The 23,800-nt window shown below is 35.3% G+C and overlaps 2 protein-coding genes across 5 annotated transcripts in view; one reads left to right on the forward strand and one right to left on the reverse strand.

Annotated features, from left to right (window-relative positions):
- The window catches only part of CPPED1 (calcineurin like phosphoesterase domain containing 1), a 119,667-nt gene that overhangs the window by 80,159 nt on the left and 15,708 nt on the right, over positions 1-23,800 (forward strand). The gene's annotated exons all lie outside the window — the stretch shown is intronic.
- Positions 16,417-23,800, reverse strand: part of SNX29 (sorting nexin 29) — a 133,715-nt gene continuing 126,331 nt past the window's right edge. The window contains exons 21-22 of one of the 4 annotated variants that reach the window (XR_011101751.1): positions 19,340-21,425; positions 16,417-17,961 (exon numbers count right to left, since the gene is read on the reverse strand). Coding sequence is in view for 2 of the 4 variants with exons in the window: in XM_068699831.1 (XP_068555932.1) it covers positions 21,296-21,425 (130 nt within the window). In the remaining 2 variants the exon portion in view is untranslated. Of the gene's footprint in view, positions 21,426-21,979; positions 22,014-23,800 lie in introns of those variants that run through there. The other 3 variants (XM_068699831.1, XM_068699833.1, XM_068699832.1) reach the window with 3 other exon arrangements.

Below are 23,800 nucleotides of genomic sequence, written 5' to 3' on the forward strand. Positions count from 1 at the left end.
TTGTAGTTGAAGTCCCCACACTGATGGCAGCCAGGTGTGGAAAATCCTGTCAATCACCAGTAACAGCTGCAGGCTGGAGCAAGTACTCAGCTGGGGGGAGGGGGGAGGGGAAAGGCAAGGAATCACTGAAATGTTAATTTAGAGAAGGTTGCTAGAGAAAGGCACCCCATGGGAGGAAAGTATGTAAAGGTTTTAGATTGATGAAGAAGAAAAAGTTTCCACAGAAACCCTGATCTGCAGCCAGCATGGTGGCTGGGAGCTGAGGTGACCGTTCTGAGGAGAAAAATCCCTCTGCTGCGAAGAGGAAGGCAGCTGCTTTGTACAGAGAGGAAAGTTTACCAACAAAGCCTGAACTTTGATTTTGTCTGGAAAAGACAGCAGGTGAAGGGCAATGAGACACCTGATGGAGGACTTGGCTGCCTGCAGGGCCCAGAGCTAGAAGGAGCTCACCCATCTGTGCACACTCCTGGCTTCACAAAAGCCAAATGCCACCTGTGTGCAGGCAGCAACACCTCAGGGCTCAGCCAAAATGACTGCTGGGGGGGACTCTGAAAATACCATCCCTGTGTTTTCTAACCAGCTATGGAATTGCTAGTAAGTCTATATATGGCTGTTGCTGTATTCAGATTTCAGCCCTGCTGAATGCCCATCTCCATGAGGCTGGGGTGGGTGACAAGTATCTAACAGGAGATGAACCTCAGAAGGGTGGCAGAGAAAGTGCCAGAGAGACCGGCATTACTGATCACCTCTTATCACAATGGCCTTTCCTCCTGCACTGCTGAGATAACACACGTGCCTTCTGCTTAGAGAGAAGACAACTTACTGTGGCTGTAACGTTACACAAGTACCTGTTTCTTGATTAGTCACAAGATAAAGATTCATTTCAGGTACTGATATCCTTAATCTCAAATACTTAACTGTCAAAGATGATAGGAAAGATGTTGTAATCGATAATGCTTTCAGTTTCTCAAATTTTTATAATGCTGTCCTGCTACAATTTGGAGAAAAACAAACATTATGTTCTTTGGTAGTTTGACCAGGAAATCTATTAAGTTCATCTTTTAATGCTGACTCCTGGACACCGCAGATAACCAGAATGATAAGATAATTTGCAAATTCAATTTTTGTTCATGAACTTTCAATTTGCCTTTGACACATAAAACCAGTAATTGATTGGAACAAAACCCAAGGGAATCTGAGATATAAGGATATGACATGTCACTATTTTCTGACATTCATAACTGACCTGCAGAAAGCTAAGATATGCAATAAATTAATATAAAAGCAAATATACATATTTTGATCATGTTTTGCCAGTACCTCATCCCACCAACCTGTTACAACTGGGAAAGTAGACTACTACCTAGTGGCTCCCAGTATTGTCTTACAAGTACCATGCATAGATTTAACACCTACAATAAATATGTCAATATGAAACTCTCATCAGTATTTATTTACCTGTGGATGTGAAAGATGGTGTGAAAATATAAGCCACTCATAAAAATGCAAAATTTATATGCATATAATATATATGCACATATAAATTATGTGCATATAATAATGCACATAATTTATATGTGTGGTGACTAGCTCAGTTTATCTAGAATGCTACTGTTTTTTCTGTTTGTTGAATCACCTGTTAGTATGGATCATGTAATGTTTCAAAAAGTTTGTTAGCAGGGAATTCTCAGTAGAGATTCTAATTCTCAGAATTTTCCCCTTACAATGTTGTACTGTCTGTGTGAACCTTGACTGCTTGCTAACCGCAGTATTCATACTTTTTTGTTGTTGTTTCCTAGACAACCACTCCAGGTTCCCCCCAGAGCTCTTGCTTTTGTGTTCCCTGATTAAGATGTACATGCTGCCTTCGGCTGATCATATTTGTAGGAGTAGTATTAATTTTCATAGGTGTGATATTGATTAACTTTTTATTTTCTCAAACAATATTAATTCCAATGTTTTATAAAGGATGATAGGATTACATGAATTTTAACTTTGCTAAATTATAGTTTCAGCTCCCTAATGTGGAAGTTATTCTAATTTTTCTGCTCAAGGCAATTTTCCATTTATACAACAGACTGATTGAATTCTACTGGTTCAGCTTTTCTCAATTTTTATGCAGACCAGCCATAATTCTAAGGTTCTCCTCTTGTCCTGAGCACTCCCGGAGCAATTTTTTCAGTCTCCTGATAATGGTGTGTTCTGGGTTTGTGATTCAAATTTTAACTTAAATATAGATGGCAGAGATGTTGCTCTTTCTCTGTGGCTACTAATGCTGCTTCCAGTACTTCCCACAAGTTTTTCTGACAGTACAAAGGCCATAACATCTATGTCCTGTCTTCCCTTGCCTTGGTCTTTGGGTAGGTGATTAAGTTTCAGCTGAGGTCAATTTTCACTCTACTCAAGTTTAAAAGCAAATTGGGGGACAAGGGAAGGAGGGGTAGAACCACACTAAGATGGTTCTAAGTGAATATGGTGAGCTTCTCCCTTACCATCTGAAAACAGATCTCTTACTTCAGCAGACAGATAATCCTGAACCAAAGCGAATCAAAAACATAGAAGAGGAACCATGCTAAAAACAAACACACACACACGAGAACATTAACTTAAAGTTCAGGTTGAGTTTAAGTGCTTTCCTCCCTAGAAAAACATCTTAAGAATGTGCCCAATGGGCTACAAAATCAGGAGCCCAAAGGGAGCTAAGATCTGGCCAGAAAATGTAGTATCTTCATATCTTTGCACAAGAAAATTACATTCCATTGTCTCTCTAAGCACTTACTGTGTTAAAATATTAATATGCAAATTATGTTGTTTTACAAAAAAAAGGGAAAAAATTATAGATTGAATCTTCATTGTCATGAGTCTACAGTTCCTAATATAGCTACAAAATCTTACTTATTTGACAATGCATATCTGATTTATATTTCACAATTCATTAAAAACTTTAAAAAAAAAAAGCCATATTATTTCTAGTATTTTTACAGCATTTCTTCAATTTTGAAATGTTTTGTGAAATTTTGAATCTTACAGCATGTATGCATATGTTGAATGCAGTTATTTTGGTTGCTGAAAATTTGTCTCAAAATTAAGTAGTCTATTTTGCTTAATATGAAAAGCTAAAATACCATTTCATGTGAATGAAAATACAAGAATCTGAAGCAGAAACCATTACACCTGCTTTTCACCAATACAATAACAAATAAGCAAGAGAGCTCATTTTTATAAATCTCATTCAGTAGCCACTACGGTGTTAAATGTTTTATGAGGCAACCTGGGAAATACAAAATGCATGAAAGGTAAGTGGAATTTTCTGTTGTTTTTTTTAATAAATATTGTTCCTCTTGGGAAGGAATGTATTACTTATGCTGAAGGAAAGCCCACTTTGCTTCATGCATTTTATGAAAATTTTCAAGTATAACTCAGAATCTGAATAATATCTGAAATCACTACCTGAGTAAGTTTTTTGGTGTCTCTTAAATTAAAAAGATCACTTCTTCAAGAATAATGGGAGACAATGAAAAATGGTTTTACTGCTTGAAAGTAATTCTGGATCATGAGCCCTTTTTTAAATATTGAACTAAGTACACAATAGGTTTTCCATTTGGAAATATGCTTTAATATATATATATATATTTTATTATTATTATTTTTTTTACAATTCCATTTACTGCTGCTTTGTTTTCTCAGGTGGCTCTTTTGGGGGGAGCATTATACACAATCAGTCAGCTTTATATGTTTCAGAATTGCTTCTGATGCCTTTCTTTCACACTAAAAAGCCTCTGTAGTACATTGCACCACTTTACAAATGGGAATCTTAAACTAGCCCTTTATGTACATATGTAAATTGCTTTCATTTATCTATGCCAGTGGCCTCTATGCTCAAACGGTATGACTGCTGAATGAACAGCTTTTCTCCTTGAATTACTTTTTTATGTCGTTCATGTCTGCTGCCATGCAGTGCAGGGTATAACCACCTAAAGATGTGAGGTGTGCTTAAACTTGGAACATGATTTGGTTCCTAAAAATCCTTGATAATACCTTGGAAATCCTTTTCACCAACTGCCTACTGGAGGAAGAAACATGTTTACACAGATTTCATTTAAAGTCTAACTGCCTCTTTTGATACAAAGAATAGTGAAAGACAAAAAACAAGTTTATATTTGCTTTCATAAGAATAATCTGAACTACCATCTGAAATAACTACATCAACTACAAATTAGTTGATGAAGACTTACAGGACTTGAATATTTCAGGGAACGAATGTCTCCTCAAGATGTTTGCTTTTATTTTATTCTTCAACTAATCCCCCCTTATAAGACCTCTGATCTGTAAACAAAAGAACATCATATGAGCAACAACTGTGGCTCCATAGATTCCCCACTTGCCATTTCCAATTTAGTATCCCTGGAATGTTAAAGCTTCCTCTCAAGTATCTCAGTTTTCAGTATGTCAAAACTAGTTTCTTCTCTCCAACCATAAAAATTTGCTGTCTCCTTAGGAATAAGAGAATAATGTATGTAATGTTGAAGAGGTAGGTGTGAATGACCAATTTTTATAAACTTTGGTCTATATGTTATCTGTTCCATAACTCCTCCATCAAAATGCCTTCCCTGTTCCCTCCAAAACAATGCCATCCTAACTGCCTGTGTACAACTGTGGCATATGGCAGTATCTCCCCTAGTGTCCATGAGTAAGCACATTTTTCATTCTTGCGTTAACAAAAAAAGATAGCACTACACTATCATAAGTTTGATACCACCCTTCCTTTCAAAGGATACAATAATAACAGCCCTCCCTCTGATTCCTTGTAGAACAGGTATCCTTGAGATGACTTGCCAACAGCCAGACAGCAAGTATGCGCTGCTTCACAGTGAGTGAGCAGGCCAAATGAATTGCTTTCCAAGCTGTGTATTATGCAAGTCTGAAAAAGAGAAAAATATGAGCAAGGAAAGCACAAAACAGACACCAGAACAAGAAAAGCATCAGACAATCTCCAGTTCCAAAATGATCCACTGGCATGTATGTTTGCCAGACTTGGAGAAGCCACTCTGAAAAAATACACGCAAACAAAACATGAAAATACATTTTGACTCGGTGAAACCTTTTGAATCCAGAACAAAAGTAATGAATTGCAGAGCTTTTTTTAAAGTTAATATTAGAATACTACATACTTCATCACAGTCTCAACTAGCCTACATTTAATGGGAAAATGGTTATTTCTTATCCCTTGTTTATAGCTAATAAAACATAATAATTTGAACTGTTCAAAAGATTTTCCATTTGTTATAAGGTCAAACTCTACACCATTTACTTAACTAAAATCTAACAAAAGATGTATGGCCACAAAAAAGCATTATTTTTTTCCTTTATTCTCTATAAAGCTCCTCACATTGGCAAAATTCCGTAATTTATGTTCACTAAAACCACATCCACCAGTGCAATGGAAAGACCTCCATAAATGCTAAACACTGTTATTATTATCAATGTAAATCAAGAGGTACAATTCTGAATGAGTAACAGAAGTCAACATTTCTCACTAGATAATGCTATTGCCAGCTGAGATCTTTGTGGTCATATTAAACCACATTGGAAGAGTCTCTTTTCTGCAGCATAAAAGGAAAATAAAATCTTGGGTCAAGGAAAATCTTTGTGGTTTAATCCAATGCCTCTCATATAGGTGATGCCTTGTAAATAACTTGTACCGATGGAGGCAAAGAGACAGAATCATAACAGCAATCAGTAGAAGCTGAAGAGTCCTAAAGTTTTAAAACAAATTATGCTGTAGTCCAGTATTCACAGAAGAGAAATTTGTTTTTTAAAAACACAGATACGAAAAAAAATAATTGAAAAAGACTTGCGTCTCACTTTCCATCTCCATCATACAAATTTACAGGAAACTGAAAGAGTTTTATCATCCCCAACTATTTTAGCAAAGATGGGTAAGGCATGTGAGAGATGTTACACATAAACATAGTCTTAAGGAACTTCTAACTCAGTTCTTCTTCAAGAGCAATAGAAGAATGAAGGAGTCTATAGAATTCAGGCCTTCCATTTCTACATGAGGGAATTGATGGCAGATTTGATTCAGAGGGAAAATGTTCTAGTTATCCATAGCACTGGAGGCAAGATAGCTGTGACAGGATGTCCCTGAGCTATACTGTTCTAGGGATCACATTTAGATTTCTTGCCATTGCACTGGGCCATGTAGGGACACTTGATTATATCACTGACTCCTTTTTAACCTGGGATAATTCATGCCCCAACTCCCCAAATACGAAAAGGATCAGTAACATTTATTTTCTTTCATCTAACACATGTAATGTCTAAACTCTCGGTTCTTATATGTATGACTTTTCATTAGTGGCAAGGATGGTTATCTTGAATATGTGTATATATATACAAACATATACACATGCAGATACAAACAATTTTTTTTTTATTTTTTATTTTTTAAGTTTCTCATTTTAAATAATTTCTGATACTCTGCGTAGAAGGTACATTAAGGAAGCTTCATCTTGTCAATTGAATATTATATTATACTTATATTATACTTATATTATACTTCTATAATATGAATATTATATTATACTTCTATTTTCTTTTCTAGTTTGTACTATCTTTAAAATACAGAACATTAATGTTCACTACAGAATGTGTTTATGTATCTGCACTAAGGAGTCATCTAAATCCCACTGAAGTAAAAAGAAAGCCTCACAGACTTCACAGCATCCCTGACCTTTCCCTCACATCTGCTCTCCTCTTCCTACGCATACAAGTACACAGAGCCAAAGGATTTACAAAGCAGGAAAACAAATGGAGTCATATGAGGCATTCATACTGGGTCACATCCCTGCTCTGACAGGGTACAATTTAACCTCCAAGTGAACCCGATTTTCATAGACCACGGTGAACACTTATGTAACAATGAATTGTTAAAACACAAATATACAAAGATCATACAAACCAAGGGAAATGTAGATTATTAACTGGTATTTAAAAAAAAATACTTTTCACACTAGCTTATCTTGATCTAAATACTATAAAACTACAACCTTGGCACTATTATCTACACGTTAGTTACTTCTCATCTTGACCAGATAACTTATTTGATAACATACTGATGATCCCTATGCTCTGAATAATTTAAAAAGAATGTGTCTCAAGGAAAAGCTTCAGTGTTAAGAATATATCTCTGTAGTATGGTTTATATTGCCTTAGAACTGGATCTGTATGCGGTCAGCCCTTGCACAGCCAGAGGATTCTTCTGTGAGACACTTCTCAGTGGGATATTGTTGCTATTTCTCTCTTTCTGAATGTCACAATTAAGGATTTTTCAAACTGTCCCTGACAACAGTTATAGTAAATTGTACTGCACAGCTTTTTACCTCTCTCAGTGAGAAACTTCTCTGTGACAATTGTAGGAGTCTATACAGTGAAGACAATGTAAAAACCCAGAAACATTAAATGTGCCCCCTCTTTGTCTTTTATACTTTTCTTCCCTTATTAAAATGTTTAAAATTCAATCACATTCCAGCTCAGTTCATCTAAATGGAACACTACATTCCTGTTTAGTAACATGTGCAATAACACAATACATGTAATTCATAATCCAAAATCAAGTCCCAAATTAACATGGTGGTAATAGAAAACTGCTTTTACCTCCTTCCTAATATAGGTATGCTATATACCGTACAGTGTTATATGTGATGCAATTTTGCTTTTATAAAACAATACCAATTCAATAAAGAGAAGTGTGACCAGAGAGGAGAGAGAGCTATGATCTATGGGGCAGTGAAGACTGACCTTGGTTATTCATGAGGTTTTTTTTCATAAAACTCCTTCCTGTAGGAGAAATCTGATGGCAGAAGGAATCTTATGTGAAGTTCAGATTCAGTAAATAGCAAAGAAGTTGAAGAATAATCATTCTTCTCTATAACAGGCTGTTGGACATTACACAGTTTGCAGACTTCTTTCCACTGAAATTTGACTCTCTTACTCATCTTATTCTATTTCAGTAAATCAAGAGATGACTCATGGAAAATCAGAATCTAGGCACAACAGAGATACCAGATAACGAGTCATTTGTTTTATACTGGGAATATTGGCAAATTTACGTGTATACAAGCTGACTGCTCTCCTTAGTATGCAGTTAAGCTTTTGACTGCTGGATAATCTCTTTGCACCTTAATCAGTTGCACCATGTGACATTAGGTTTTAAAACAGGCTGGTTTTCTTATGGTAATAATGTACAGCTGATTCAAAAACAATTGTTAAGTCTAAAATTATAATTAAAGATACATGCCTATTGCCCAACTCATTTGTGCTTTTTAAGAGCTGTTTATTACTTGTTTGAGAAATGTTTTCAAACAGATTAGTTTAAAAACATTTCTGTCTATGGGAGGCATATTCAGACAAAGTATAAATTGCTTTTCCATTAGAATCCAGTACATGGGTTTCAGATTTAGTCCTCTGCTGAGAGAAGCATCAAATAAAAAATAGGAAAGAAAAGGTGAGGGAGCTCAACTATCAGCTGACTGACATCTCCTAACCTCCATGAAGTGACCACAACGCTGAAGTTGGTTAGGGTTTCTTTTGCTGTTGTTTGTCTAATCCTACTCATATCTAACAGTGTTTTTTGTGAGCAGTAGCCAAAAATGTATCTTAAACAAGAATCTGGAGACAAAGTGCAATGCACTTTGTAAAAGATACGATTGCTCTTGCTACTACTTATGCCAGTGTGATATTAGCATTGTATGTATTAGTGAGGCATGATATTAGCATTTGCATGTGCTTCATAGCATACAGTAGATCATTGCTCCACGTGGCATTGTCCCTGAACCTTGCTGATGAGTCTACATAAATACTAAAGCTAGCCTCTGTCATTGTGTGCTCTGCAGGACCTGCAACACAGTTCTTTGTGAAAGATAGCAGTTCTGGTAAACTTTTGTTTTCAGCTGAACGTTTTGTGGTTTTGTTTCTCTCAGTCATCTCGTATCTCATGCCAAGTAAGTTTCCAAAGGGCAATCCCAAACCTCTTACAGCCCAAGAACTCCAGATTAAGGGATTGAACTCCTTGAATGCTTTAAGTAATTGATAGAAGTGGATCCAAGGGTCAAAAACAATCTCTCTGGACCTTGTAATAAAAGAATCCCTTCTGTTTTCTTCTTTACTTTTCTACTCTATTCTGTTAAGCAAGTTCTTGCACTGGCCTTATCAATGTGCTATCTGAGTACATTTCTGACTTGTGTTCTGTTCTTATCTTACTCTCTCAAAATAAATCACCTGTGCTCTAGTATTTTATCTGGGGAGGAATTTGTTTTACATTAGAAAGAAGTGTTTGTATTTTGAGGTTCTACAATTAGATCAGAAACCATAGAGATCTGCAATTCCATAGTTCTTGGACAGGACGGCAAGGACTGTAGGTCTCTGTTCTCTCCAAAATTACAGGAGAAAGCGCTTAGCATCATAATCTCTACTTTCAAGCTTGTACCCCAAGCACTGATCTGATGCCCAGCTTTCAGAATTGTCTTCAACATTACAGGTATCTTGTCATCATCCTCCAGTAGTTGTTTCACAGACAGACATGCCACTCTCTCACTCCCTCTCCTCAAACGAACAGGGGAAGAAAATATGATGAAAAAAGGCTAATGGATTGTGATAAGGAGCAGATTAATTAAAGGAAAACTAAAACAAGCAAAGGCCACACAGCAGCAAAAGTAGAAAACAATTATTCTCTACTTCCCATCAGCAAATGCTGTTCAGCCATGCCTTGTGAAGCTAGGTCTCCACATGCATAGCGCCTGTTTGAGAAAAAAAAGACACTTTCATAACAAGATATCCCCTTCTTTTTCCCCTTCCCCAGCTTTTGTGGCCAAGCATGACACCATACAGTATGTTATATCATCCCTTTGGCTGGTTTAGGTCAGCTGCCCAGGTGATGTCCCCTCCCTACTTCTTGCCCACCCCCAGCCTACTGGCTTGGGAATGAGTCTTGGTGCTGTGTCAACACATTCAGCAACAGACAAAACATTGGTGTGGTATCAGTGCTGATCTTGCTGCAAGTGCAGAGCACAGCACAGCATGGGCTTCTGTGGGGAAAGTTAACTCCATCCCAGCCAGACCCAGTACACCCCCTCATCTTATTTTTATAAGATCAGGAATAAAACCCTTGCATCTTTCATCAAAACACCCTATGGTGTATTTTATCCAGCCAACTTCATACATTATAAAATATTTCTATACAGGCAGACTCCTTTCTTTTGAAATCATTTTAAAAACAACTTGCACCTGAATGCAGACTGAAGGTTTCACAAAGAATCCTTCACCTGTGAGCACCACAGAAGAGCTAAGTAGTTTCACAGACAAGTGTAAGACAGCTGCCTCCACCCTACTGGTCATATTGATATTTCATATATTAACACCTCCAACACCACTGCCTTCTCTCTTCATGTCGCCTGCCCATTATACACAGACCGAAAGTGGGCCAAGGACACATTGAAGAATTTTAAAAGTTAAATCAATGTTTGAGTCAAAGAAACAGAGTACTGCTGCGTAAAGAAGTCATTTGGCACAGGAAGTCACTGTCAATATATAAATAAAGAAATAGTCTGAGTGTGTAGCAGAATTTCATGCTTTAGCACAAACAGACCATGAGCAGAGGGTGAGTTTCTAATTAACAGAGAATTGCTATGGTAACCAAAGGTGGTCACACATAATTGGGCGTGAAACCACATGAGGCTTCATGACAGAGGTGTCTGCATATATTATCCAGCACATTTTCTGTTTCTTAAATAGAATTACATTGTCAGGTCAGACAATGTTTTCCATATTTTATGTGCCTCCTTTTTAGCAACCAAAAATGCATCTCTGTGGGCTTCAGTGACAATTTCAGCTCTTCAGCACCCTTCTTACAGCCAAGACAGCAGAAGTCTAGATGCAACTCCCTCATGAGTTAACAAGCAACAAGAAAGAATGACATTTACAATGTATTTATATGAGACTCAAGAAGGGGTCTCTGCTCTTCAAGTGATATCAGAATAGTCTATGTGCAAAGACAGGCTTCTCATCCCTAACTTTGGTCTTGACCCATGGGTCAAGACCAAAGTGAGGATGAATGGCACAGAGGAGCAGCACAATTCCATGTGTTGGCTGAGCAGAGCAGTCAGGGACAAAATCAGCAGCACTCTTCAAAATGGGAGTGTGTACACTGTCCAGTACCTTGATATTACTGTGTGTTAGTTAAAGCAATTATTATTTAAAGTTTGTATTTTGTTATCATGAAGAAAAGAAAAAAGATCATCGTGGAGACTGAAATATTCTGTGCAACCAAGACCAGTCTGGTAGGAGCAGAAGGAATGCTTGAAACTCACACTACGCTGACACAGTGACTCACCTGCAGCAACAACCAACTGTGATTAAACAAGTTTACTTAATTTACGAAAATTATTTACAAACTGAAGCACCACCTACTAGACAGTTTAGAGCATTATCTTAACTAATTAGATTATGCATTATCTATGCAATGAATCACATATTATGTGTGTAATGAATCCTAATGAAGATTAAAGGAAAATCTCATTACTTCAAATTGTTCTGGGACAAGGTTTCTAAGAAATCTGTTAAATCTTTCTTGAACACATGGATATGAATAAAAGGTCAGATCTTGGACTGACAAATCCGCATTTTGCTGTACCAGCTGCACATAAAGGGCACAGAGCTACTTCAAAGCATTAAATATTCCTCCTAGTCTAGAGGAATGTTGTGATGCTCTCAGGACAGAATGGATTCAGCATTGAGGCAGATAGGTAGATCAGCTCCTGCAGACTTCCACAACTGCAACTGAGAGAAGCTTTGAGACTTGATTCTGTTAAGAACATTTTCAGGATTTTAAATTGCTCTTTTTCAGTTCACATTTTACTGGTTCTCAACGCACATTGCATTTGAGTTTCTCCGTATCCAAGGAGTCAGATAACAAGTTAACATACACTTCACAATAAGTCTGACTTAACATGTTTTTGTTTTCCTGTTGTCTACAATTCCTGTTGTCTACAAACCAAGCATGTATCTGGTCTGCATCTTTAAGTGAGGTAGTGGGCTGTCATTGCTCTCTCCACATACCTGAAGTGGCTGCTCACCCACTCTGAAAGTTCAGCATGTATATTAGGGCATTAGGGAGTCAGGAAAATATCAGGGCATTAGGGAATCAGGAAAAGTATATCTGACTGAAAAATAGTCAAAGATAACTCTAAACTCTCACTCAGCACTGTACTGTCAATCTAGCTGGATTCCGCTGTTTCTGCATGTCCAGATTTCCCATTAATTACACATCAGCAGGGGTTTTGCATAAAATGATGTGGTCAAAGAAATTTTCAATTACTAAGGGAAAGCAGAGTATCATGGTCTACCTCTATCATGCAGGGAGGAAAACTTTGCCCCTGCTGATTAGATACAGCAGTTGACAACAGATGTTATTTGTTAATTATTGACATATCCAAAGGGTCCTATGGCTTGACAGAATGCTGAACAGATACATTATTTACTTTGTTGTATCTCATCATGGAACATATGGTGGCAGTTTGATGGAGTACAGATATCTTCTTTGTGTCTATTCCTACACTGAAGTCCAAACTCCTTTTTTCTTTGCTTCTTGCTGTGTCAGGAAGTGTGCTTTCTTTTGTTTTCCTTTTTTCTAGTATCCAATTACCCTCTATTTTCTGATACAGTAAAACTGCTTAGAGGTACTAATGTATCATTTGCCAATTCACACTTTACTTTCACCCTTAAAAAATACCAACCAGATGGTTTCAAAAAAATGCCAATTATGTCTAATATATTGTTTGAAATTAAAGTACCACTGCAAAATACCTCACATGTTATTAACTGCTTGAAGCTATACGTAGCACTTTGGATGCATGAAAAACTGCGTATTCCATCACTGTATTAAATAGAAGTCTACTGAGAATTTGAGCTGCTTCAAGATAAATTTGAGTGAATAGCTAAATTGTATGCTACAAATTATTAATGTGTATCTAATGCTTAGATCTGAAAAGCAGCTCCTTCAAATAGTTCAGCAGCTTAAAGAGCACAGTAAAAAGGACATACTGATTCTTTGTTTAGTCTTACAGTTAAGAAGTAGACTTGCTTGTGTACATCAATAGAGACAAGATACATATTTCTGATGACAAAAGTTTGAAGTGTTATCTGCTGTAACTTGTCAACAGAAAGGTACTTAACTATATTAAGTGATATTTAATTTCCTACCTATCTATAAGCCCGCATTCCCACTTTGGAAGGAACCTGGGAATCTCCACTACTGAAAATTCATTTTCTTGTAACACACAAAATTAGGAACCTTAATATTCTTAAATTAGTTTCCTACTAGAAATTGAGATGTTGAAACTGTCACTGAACTTCACACACATGCGAAAGATTTAATTCATGGATGAATTAGCACTTGGAAAAAGTATGTAACCAAGGGAGTAAAGAAGAGTTGTTTTAAAAATTATATAACAACTTATAATAAATTGTTTATAATGCACATTATAATTTATAAAAATACACAATTATGTAATAATATGTAATAAAATTTACTATTACATTGATTTAACTCTTTTCTTGCTAAATTCTCTCAACCAGTATTTTTCATAAAGTGAAGCTATATAATATGAAGGTGAAGTCTATTTTACTTTAACAGTAATTCCAAAAGAAAGGCCTTGTATTTGACAACTCTGGCAGATGCGAGTTCGATTTGCTATAAAGAAGCACATCTCATGCAAAGCTGATGACTTAGGACTCAGACACTGAGGAAAACAAAGCCTTCTTGTACCTCACCTGCATAAAAAAAAAAAACAGATAGCACCAGGAATAAAATGAACTATGAAAATACTCTTCAAAGAAAAAATGAACTAGTGACAGTCAGATGAAGCACTCTGTAAAGAGAAATTCACTGGGCATACGAGTTATAGAAAACTGGGGATGGACAGGTCTTTCTGATCCAACAAAAACTCCCAAAATATCACAAGCTCAACAGAAGAAGGTGTAAAGAGCAAAAGTCCCAAGAGCACAAGTAAGAGTACATATAGCTTCACAGACAATGAAAAAGCACAAGCCACTGCATGCCTGGCACTTGGGAAACAAACAAACAAAAAAAAAAAACCACACACAGAAAGCTCAGAGGCTCACGCTACTCTGTAAGAGACACCACCGTGTGCACACAGCTGGGGAAGAGCATAATGGGCTGCTCAGAAGAAAGCTAGATGGGACGAAATCTAATGTGCAATTAATTAATGGCCTAAGTTAATGTAAATTAAAATACTGGGAATTTTTTTTTAAAAACATTGAAAATAGCAGGAGTATTCTATTGGTAGTAAAAAGAAAGTTTTAATCATCCTACTTCAGAACCACACACAACAAATTCTTACTAGTATCCAGATAAAAAAAATGCAAGAAAAATTCAGAAAATGAGCATGACAAACACACAGACATGCCATCGTTTGCACAATTACTTATAACATAAAATCAAGCATAACTGATTTTTTTTTATATTGTAAGTCATCTATTATTTTAATATTTGAAAGAGAGCAAGTTTACTTACAGTATTTATTAGTTAGAAAGTCATTGGGAAAGACTGACGAGCAGTAGCAAGAATCTTATTTTAAACATTATCTTGAAATAATCTTTGATCTTTTCTTCTGGCAGATCTTGTCTGCAAAGCTTTCTCCTCATTTCCTTAAAATTTCTGGGGGGAAAAAAAGCAGGAAATCCTGTGTGGGTCTTTTCCTGAAAAGAGAAAATCCTTAAAATCTGTAGGCCCATATAGAAATACCAAGGCAGTGCAAGTCCCCATATGCAACCTAATCTTCACCTTTCCAGGAAAGGTGAAGATTCCTTTTGTGGAAAAATTAGCAGAACCTTTAAATTATTTTGCTCTTTCTGGAATTTTGAAAGCAGTAATTAAGCAGCAGTATCCCACCATCAGGACAGTAACAGTTAAATTCATCTAGACGCTGGTTTTGCCACAGGCCTATAAGGGTTTTTACATAAACTCTCTTCTTTCCAGGCTTCTCTGGCCCAGGTTTCTGAATCTACAACATGGCACTAGTTGCCTTTCTCCTTATGATCAGACTTTACTCTTCCCACAGCAGCAAAAAAGCTCAGATGTTGTTAGACCAGAAAATAAAGCTCAAGTGGCCAAGAAACACTTTTTTAGAACTGAGCCTTGTTCCACAGGGCTGAAATTCTGTACATCCTGGCACAGTGAGGGCTTTAACTTCTTATAGCCCAAAGACAAGCACCTGTCAATAACCTGGAGCTGTCTGTGGTCTGGTACACCTCAAGCAGACAGAAACTGAAGAATATGGCTTCAAGCTATTTGTTACAACTTCATAAGTATAATTTTGCCTAAGATCTTAAATAATTGAGATACAAAAAGCTTATACTCCATAATTATTAGTAGCTATTATTAGTACTGGCAGTATTCTAGAAGTCTCATCCACATTTGCTTAGAAACAAGAAAATCCTACAGATTGTAAAGACAATTTCAAATAAAGTTCTGTTATCTAGCTCCTATAAAGATACCTCGACTACCACAGTTTTAAAAGATGTGGATGCCTAAACATCATTATGAGTTTTACAGTAAGTGTCTGTACAACTTTTTTTTTTCTTTTAAAAGATGAGCAGTTCAACTAATTAGATCTCTGTATAACAGTTGTGTCTTGAAAATTTTTAATTGAATTAATCAGCAAACTGTTCTGTGAGTACTAGAATCAACCAACACTACATCTTCTTAAATTACAGCTTTGTTTGTTAGCTGGAAATTGATTAAATGTATACCAGGGCTTCAATTTAAAACTTTCCTCTTCAACGAAGCATCCAAATCCAGCAGCTCATTTTCACGTGATATGGAAGCATCCAGTCATTAACTGTATATGAAAGTGTCAGTCTGAATAGCCAAATACATCAAATCTCAATAAAAAAGAAAACATTCAAGAAAAAAAAAACTTGTAACATAGTTTTCCTTTCTGTTTTACAGAATGTTCTATATATGTGATTATAAACTGAAATATTCCAGATTTCTGTCAATAAATACGGCTTCTTGTAAGACGATATAAGATTATTTAACAAATTAAAGTCTGACATCCATGTACATCATTCTAGAAATTCATTGAAAAAATGAACAAATCACAGAATCATTTACGAGACAGCTGAAAAGACCAAATAAGGTATAAACATACTCTATTTCAAATGTGAAAAGATGTTATTTTTTATTTTTGTCCTTGTAAAGTAGTATATTTCAACCAGATTACAACAAAGTTACCACAGGATATTTAAAAAAAATACAAGAAAGTATTTAGAAAATTATATATGTACATTTGCTTAAAAATTCTATAATGTAAACATTAGCATAACAAGATAAAATAATATTACAAACCATTTATTAATACTTAGTTGAATACTGTACATATATATGCTTTAGAATTAATACAATTTTTCTTACAGTTTAAAAGGAACAAAAAAAAAAATTCCCCAAAATCAAAAGGGAAATCCAGCTTCTTTACTTGCCAGCAGGTTTGGTCCCACATACAAGATACTTAATTGTTTATCTCAGTGTTCAGGAAGAAAGAAAATGCAGCTTTTCAGAATTAGATATTCAACCAAATTTGCATTTCTGTAATTTTTAGTGTCCTGAATAGCTAACACTTTTCTCAAGAAACCAACTACCACAGTCTAACTTCTGTCATGACACAGACAGCAGTTCTGAAACCTTGTTAAGCAAACTGATTCCTCCTACATGGAATTGCAATACATTTGTTTAGATGGAAAAAAAGGTATTTTTTAAGTCCTGATATTTGCAGCAATTTGTAAATATGGAAATTCATTCCTCTCTAAACATTTCAATGGTGTTTTCTATGCCATTATTAACCAAAAAGTAAGCTACTATCATTAATTAGAAGTATGCTCTGATTATCTATGTTATCTATAATTGGACAGAATAAATAAAAATACAATTAGTGCAGAGTAGGAAATAAATGAAATGTACAGTATCAGACCACTGTGTAGAGAAAGTTTTTATCTTCCATTCAATATGTGAAACACCAAGCAGCTTAACTGATATTTCTATATTTCATATATATATAATTTCGTACATCAAAGTTACTCTTTCAATACATAATGCTAAGAAACTACAGAAATGGCTACATATTCATCAAATTAATATTCCATGTAGTGATACAAGGTGTTGACTGAAATATCCTAACCTACAGAAATTGAAGGAGAAAAATCTTTACTCTCTTGAGTTGTTTAACCACTTTTCCAGAAGTGACATTAGCTCCAATACAGAAGTATTGTTGTTTCCAAGGAGAAAAATGTGTTTGCAAAAAAGAAAAAAAATCTTCCTCTTTCTTTTAAACTGCTGTTCCACAGGCTTTTCTTGGGAATTATAAGCAGGTAACTGTATTTCTATCCACAGGTATAGATTATCTGTCCTCAGAATTACAAAATATTCTTGTAATTCTCCACAAGTGTGGAAGGGGGTAGGCTGAACATTTGAAATGGCAAGAAATTTATAGCAGAACTATGATTCCTGCCTGTTTTGAATCAAAGAGAACAACATCCATGTCTGAAAGCACTAATAACTGATTCTGTTAACAAAATATCATTTTTTAAATCATTAATATGTCCTGACAGACAGTATCAGTAGTTCACGTGGGGCTTACTGAGTCTCATTTATTATTAGCTTGCTGCTCTGAGACAGTCAACCCCATTTATTAGCAGGTTCTTATTAATTAATTTGTCAGCTACCATGCAGATATCGCTCTATACAATAAAACATTTTGTAATACAAAAAAAATGTACCTTAGCAATGGGTCACAATTTTGAACCAATTATCTTTAATACTGTTATGTCCTTTCTCTAAATACTTGTATTAATCCAGTCACGAAGGTTTATGACTTGTAGTAGGTTCTGTAAGATAGTATATATATAATCTGATTACAACTATCACATCAACAACATATTCCATAAAAAAGACTGGCTTTGAAATTATTAATCTTCCTAAGATGTGATTTAATGGACATATCAATTTAAGCCTTTATAACTATGCCAATATCCTGCCTCATATAAACCTTGGAAATTTATTATAATTACTGAGAAACTTGATTTAATGCAAAAGCAAAGCCAATACAATGCATTCTCTATTATAAATGACAAAATCTCTAAATAGATGAGGTTCTCAAAAAACACAGTTAAAAATTATTTAATTTATACTAATACTGATAGACAATCACATCTGCAAAAGATGCAAGTCTTGCCTGACATGTATTTCTTAGGAAATTGTTCATTTTGCATGTGATAAGAGAACAGCATTAAAACTAAAAAGTAATGCCATTTATTTTCACAATTTATTTTGAATAGTCATTAAAGAATCCAGATGACCAGTATGTCTAAATATAAAACAGAATTGAAATGGAAATGATACTGCAAGTTTCTCCACACTGCCTCATACCATGCTGTAGTCCAAGGCTTGCAGGAACAACAGGGATCAGATTGGCCTGAGCCCTCTATTCTGTGATTATGGAGATGTTCAAGAACTGGTTGCACCCATCAACTCACTGTGCATAAGCCGTAGAGCGGATATAAAGATTTAAGAGCTCTCAGATAGTACAAAAATAAAAAATAAATGAGATGTACAAAAATGGTAACTAAATGCATGGCATTAGGTGACACAGGAGGAAGTGGTATGATCACTCAATTGGTAGAATCATTGCTACAGTTACAGGTATTTTATAAAATCAATATATCCATCCTAGGATTCTTAATAACAGCTGGTCATCCTTTGTCAACAGACTTCCCTGATTTTGTAAATAAATGAAAAAGTGGAACTTGTGACAGAGAATTACAATTCTCAGAAAGACAGGGCATTTTAGAATGTCCTGAGGTGCTAAAAATGTGGGCATTCACATATGTTGACAGATATCAACACCTATCTCCTTGCAGTCATGCAAGCACCTTACTTCAGAAGTAACCAGGTGAATAGGGAAAGCTGACTTGTGAAGAAAGGCTTAATTTAATTAGCTTCTGAGAAAATGGATTAGTAATGCACCCACTACCCTACCTTGTATCACAAGGCAAACACTGCAGACTGTAATCTTAGGAGCTGATACACAATTCAGGTAAAGTTAATAAAGAACAATTTGTACACAGTAAACAAGCTTAGTATTTTCGTGTGATCTACATACATACATTAGAAAATAAAAGAAACAAAATAATGAGGAATGAAATAAGAGCCAAACTAAAAAAAATAATAATAATAATTTAGGCTATGCTAATTGAGAATTCTTACCATTTGCAACTTTCTGAATAAGGAATCCTTTAATTTGTGACTTATTTCCTGAAAATGAATACAGCCTCACATGACAAACAGATAAATCACAAAGCATACCACACTACGATTTCTTTCAGATTTACTTGCAATTCGGTGTTAATAGATGTGTCATATTTCTACTAAACAAGGCTCTATTTTCTGAAAAGTTAATTTAAAATTGTTTCCAAGTGGGACCATCGTTACAGCTACTTTTCCTTCCAACGAAGGCAAACTTTAATGTGTCAGCAGTGTATCAGACTGAAGAGTTTGGAGAGGTGTTAGCTGACTAGATACACACTTTCCATCCTTCTTCAATAAATGTGTTGTTTTAGTTTACACAAAACACCAATAATTATTTACCTTTTAATAAAAATAAATAAAAAAAAAATGGCTAGCTCCCAAGCTGCCCTTTTGGATTCTGAATTTTGTACCAGCCCACAGACACTACTTGCTGTATGTAATGAATCCCTACTTGAGAAGTGTCGCAAAAAGACTGGACCATGCTTGGCTAAAGAATACACAATGGTCACAGGTCTGAAAAGCAGAAGTTCCAGTTTGCCAGAACTTTGATAGAGCACTGATGTAAAGAGTTTATTAATCATCAGTTGTTGTTGGGGTGGCTTTTTTTTCTCTTGCAGGGTAACATGAGATTTTATGATCTACTGATGGGAGAATTTAATAAAATTAACAGATAATAAAATGACAAGATACACCATGTTAATGCTCTCCAAAAGAAAAACTTCTGAGAAGAAAGATATTCTTACACAACGGAAAACCAGAATACAATTGATAGAAAATTTCAGCGTGCGCTGCTTAAACTTAATGAAGAAAGGAAGATAGCTGACACATAATTAACTGCCTGTGGCAGTACAGCTAATGGATGCTGAACTGGATTCCAGTTAATCCATGTCAGGATTCATCATCACTTGTAATAATTCTTGTCAATTTTTTTTTTCAGTTACTCTTGCAGCAGTACCATCACAGATTACTGTTCAGCGAGAGGTGATGGGTAACAGGCACTTTCATTACAGGCAATTCTTAATTATCACTATGTGAAGGATTTTTAAAAAGAGTAAGAATTCCAGCTGCCCAGTTAATGATGAAGGACTGTTCTGTAGCATCAGTGACAAATTAATAATAAAATATAACCCAAGACTTGAAAACACTTTTGTATCATGCTGATTTTGTATATACTTGTGGTGGTTTGTAGAAATTAATAATATTGCACCCAGCCTTATAGCAAGACTGAAATTTCACTAAGAATTATTACATTCTCTGATTTTAAAGAATTACTTCCCACAAATGAAAGCTATTGAGAACACCTAACTAGAAACATAGAAAAGCTATTTTTACACCTGTACTGTTTTTCCCTTGTCACCTACTTTGTCAAGTTTTTTTAAAAAAACTTTTGTGTGTATCAGAGGTTTACAATAATAATTAAAAAAAAGTATTTCTATTTACAAAAGGTAATAAATTAGTGAGGTTCTTTCAAGCACATCTTTCTGACATATTAAGTAGTAATAATCATAACTGTTCTTTAAGGAAAATAAATTGTGGTGACACGATACCCATGTCTGGACCAGAAAAATGTACATGTAGAAAGTGAGACAAAACAATACAAACAAGGAATTCAGAAGAATGTAACTTCAGAAGAACAAAGGAGAATATGTGCAATGCAGCTTCAGAAAACAAATAAAATGCCTATCTGTTTGCTGAGCCCCAGTGAAGAGCTCTTGCATTCCTTTTGAGAAAGTGATTACTGCCTTCCAAAGTATTTAATCAGGTTATGACCCTTAGTTATGAATGTCTCCTTTCAGGATTTAAGTTGATGCAGCTGTAGTCTCTTCAGGAGCTTAAATTATAAATATAAGCTAGGAAGGAATCACAGAGCAACTTAAAGTACATGGTTCCAGCATTCACAATTACGAAAAAGGGTCAAAGATCACCACTCTGAGGTTCCAGGCTTCGGGGCTCTCTTTGATGGCTGCGAGACAGTTTAGGGAAACGGGTAGTCACTCTCGAGCGGTTGATTTTGCTTACTGGTTCTCCAGAAGGTGGAATGTCACTAGGAAGAAAAGAAAAAGACAGAAGTAACTAGTTTATGTTATATGCAAACTATTAAGTCGTTACTCTCAACATGAAAAAAGCAGATGTTATGAGAGCCTGGCACATGACTGCAAAGTACAGCACACATCTTCAACTACACAGAATTGCATTCTTTCTACTGGTATCTCAAGTGTGAATTACAAATGAGCTCTTTCAGAAATGAGAACTAGTAGAACTTTCAATACTTTATGGAAGACTGCAAATTACAGGATAAAAGCGTATCTCTATGGGTTGCAGTTCAGAAATGGTGGTATAAGCATTTTGAAGTGATAAAAGTACAAGCAAAATAGACAAGAGCTTGCATGATGCTCTACTTAACAATCCTCTAATTATGGATGGATGTATCATCACGTGATGAAGTGTATTAGCAATACATCCCTGTTGGGAATTCTTCAGTCTCTTCTGACCCACAACAGACTATAGTCTTAGATGAATGAGCCTTTTTGAAAAGGCTCTGAGAAGAAATACATTAAGTTCAACAACAAGCAGTAACAGAAAATTCCAGCTTACCTAGGTGATATTCAGAGGCTATAGACTCCTCGGAAAACTACAGTATAAAGGGATAGCATTGTACTTTTGCCATTCTCTTAGAGGACTCCACATGGTTTTTAATTATGCTTCTTAAGTACAGATCAATAAATAAAACTAAATTTTGCATATTGCAACTCAGCTAGGCAATAAAATTACACAGCATACAAAGTCAAATGTACTTTTATAATTTAAAAAAAAATGTAATAACTATCTTCAGAGTGAGTTAATAACAAGTCAATAGTGGAAGAATCGTTCTTCTGCAGTTCTTGCCATATTAAATAAATACACATATATGATATATGGATATATTTAAAATCACTGAATTTACCCTATGTAGTTCCCTTTCTCCTGCAGTGACTTTCCTCCCAGCTCAGACAGCCCTATAAAAGCTGTAGGCACATGCAGGCTCCACTCAAGCTCTTTGAACACCTTAGAGATCTTAGCAAAGCAAAGGCCTTTAACAAGTCCTGGGACTGAGTGGAAAATTCACTTGCAGGAAGCAGAGTATTCCTGAAAGACAGGGTATCACTGGTAGCCATTACCTTTGAAACTACAACGCCCATATTTGCTGCTATTTGCTAAATAGTAATAAAGCAGTACAGAGAAAAATGTGTCCAATTCAGATGTTAAGCGTTAACAGAAAACAATAGGAGTATTTTTAATGACAGTGTATTTTACTTGTCTAGCTTTCCTTGCAGAACAGCCTAAAGTAACAGTTAAAATAATAAGTTAGATTTTTCTGAATTAAGATTCACTATACACATAATATTGAGTCTTCCTAGGTAACTAGGAATTTCTTCACATGAAAAAACTGCATAAAACACCTGTGGGATACACCTTCATCTTCTTTAATAACAAGAATAATAATCTAGATCTTTAATTCTATATTTTTCTTGTCAATAAAGTCCAAGCTATGCAATTAATTTACCATATGTTATTAATTCTTGGTTGCCAAGGATAACAGGACTTCCAAACCCAGTCCTATGATAAGTTATTTTGAAACTCAACATTGCTATCTCAGATGCTGTAGAAAATTTTGATCATTTGAATCCAATTTCAGCTATGCTGATTATCATGGATTGCTTTCAGTAACATGAATATCGTTACTCTTTATACTATTTATTCTCTCATGTTTTCTATGTATTCTCTAGTGTTTATAGAACAGCATGGGGTAGTGGTTTCAGAGGGCTGTGATTTTGTATTAAGTGTGTATCTTTCAGAACATGTAAACATAAAAGCTTCTAAATATCAAATATACAATGAAATTAAAACATTTTTTTGTCTTGTTGGACTTTTCTCAAAATAAATTAGGTTAATTTGCCAGCAGGATGGACACCGCTGATAGTGCTTTAGTTCTGTCAGGCTGACAGACAGCTACTTTGTGGCTGTATGGTAGTTTACATTGCAAAAGAAAGCACTGTGTTGTGTGCAATTACTATAATTCGGTGATTGCTTTTTTGAAACTACATTTTAATACTTAAGCTCCTCCTGCTGGCACATCCACAAAATGACATTAAGGTCAGCCCAACGCAGAAGTCACTCTTCCCTTGTGGAAGAAAAATACCATTAAAAGAAAAAAGTGCAAAAGATGCAAAATGAATTCCCCTAAAAGGAAGAAATATGAACTAATATCCATCTGTCTTCATAAGAATGGCTGAGATAGTTAGATCATTTTAGGATGGCTGCATGATCACTGATTTATGTAAATAAATAAATAAAAATCACAAGTAATTCTGCTAATTTAAATGATACTACTCCTAAACTAGATTTATCTAATAATCAAATTAGAGCTAATTTGTCTTA

This window comes from Anas acuta, chromosome 15 (genome assembly GCF_963932015.1).
Source record: "Anas acuta chromosome 15, bAnaAcu1.1, whole genome shotgun sequence".
Taxonomy (NCBI): Eukaryota; Metazoa; Chordata; class Aves; order Anseriformes; family Anatidae; genus Anas; species Anas acuta.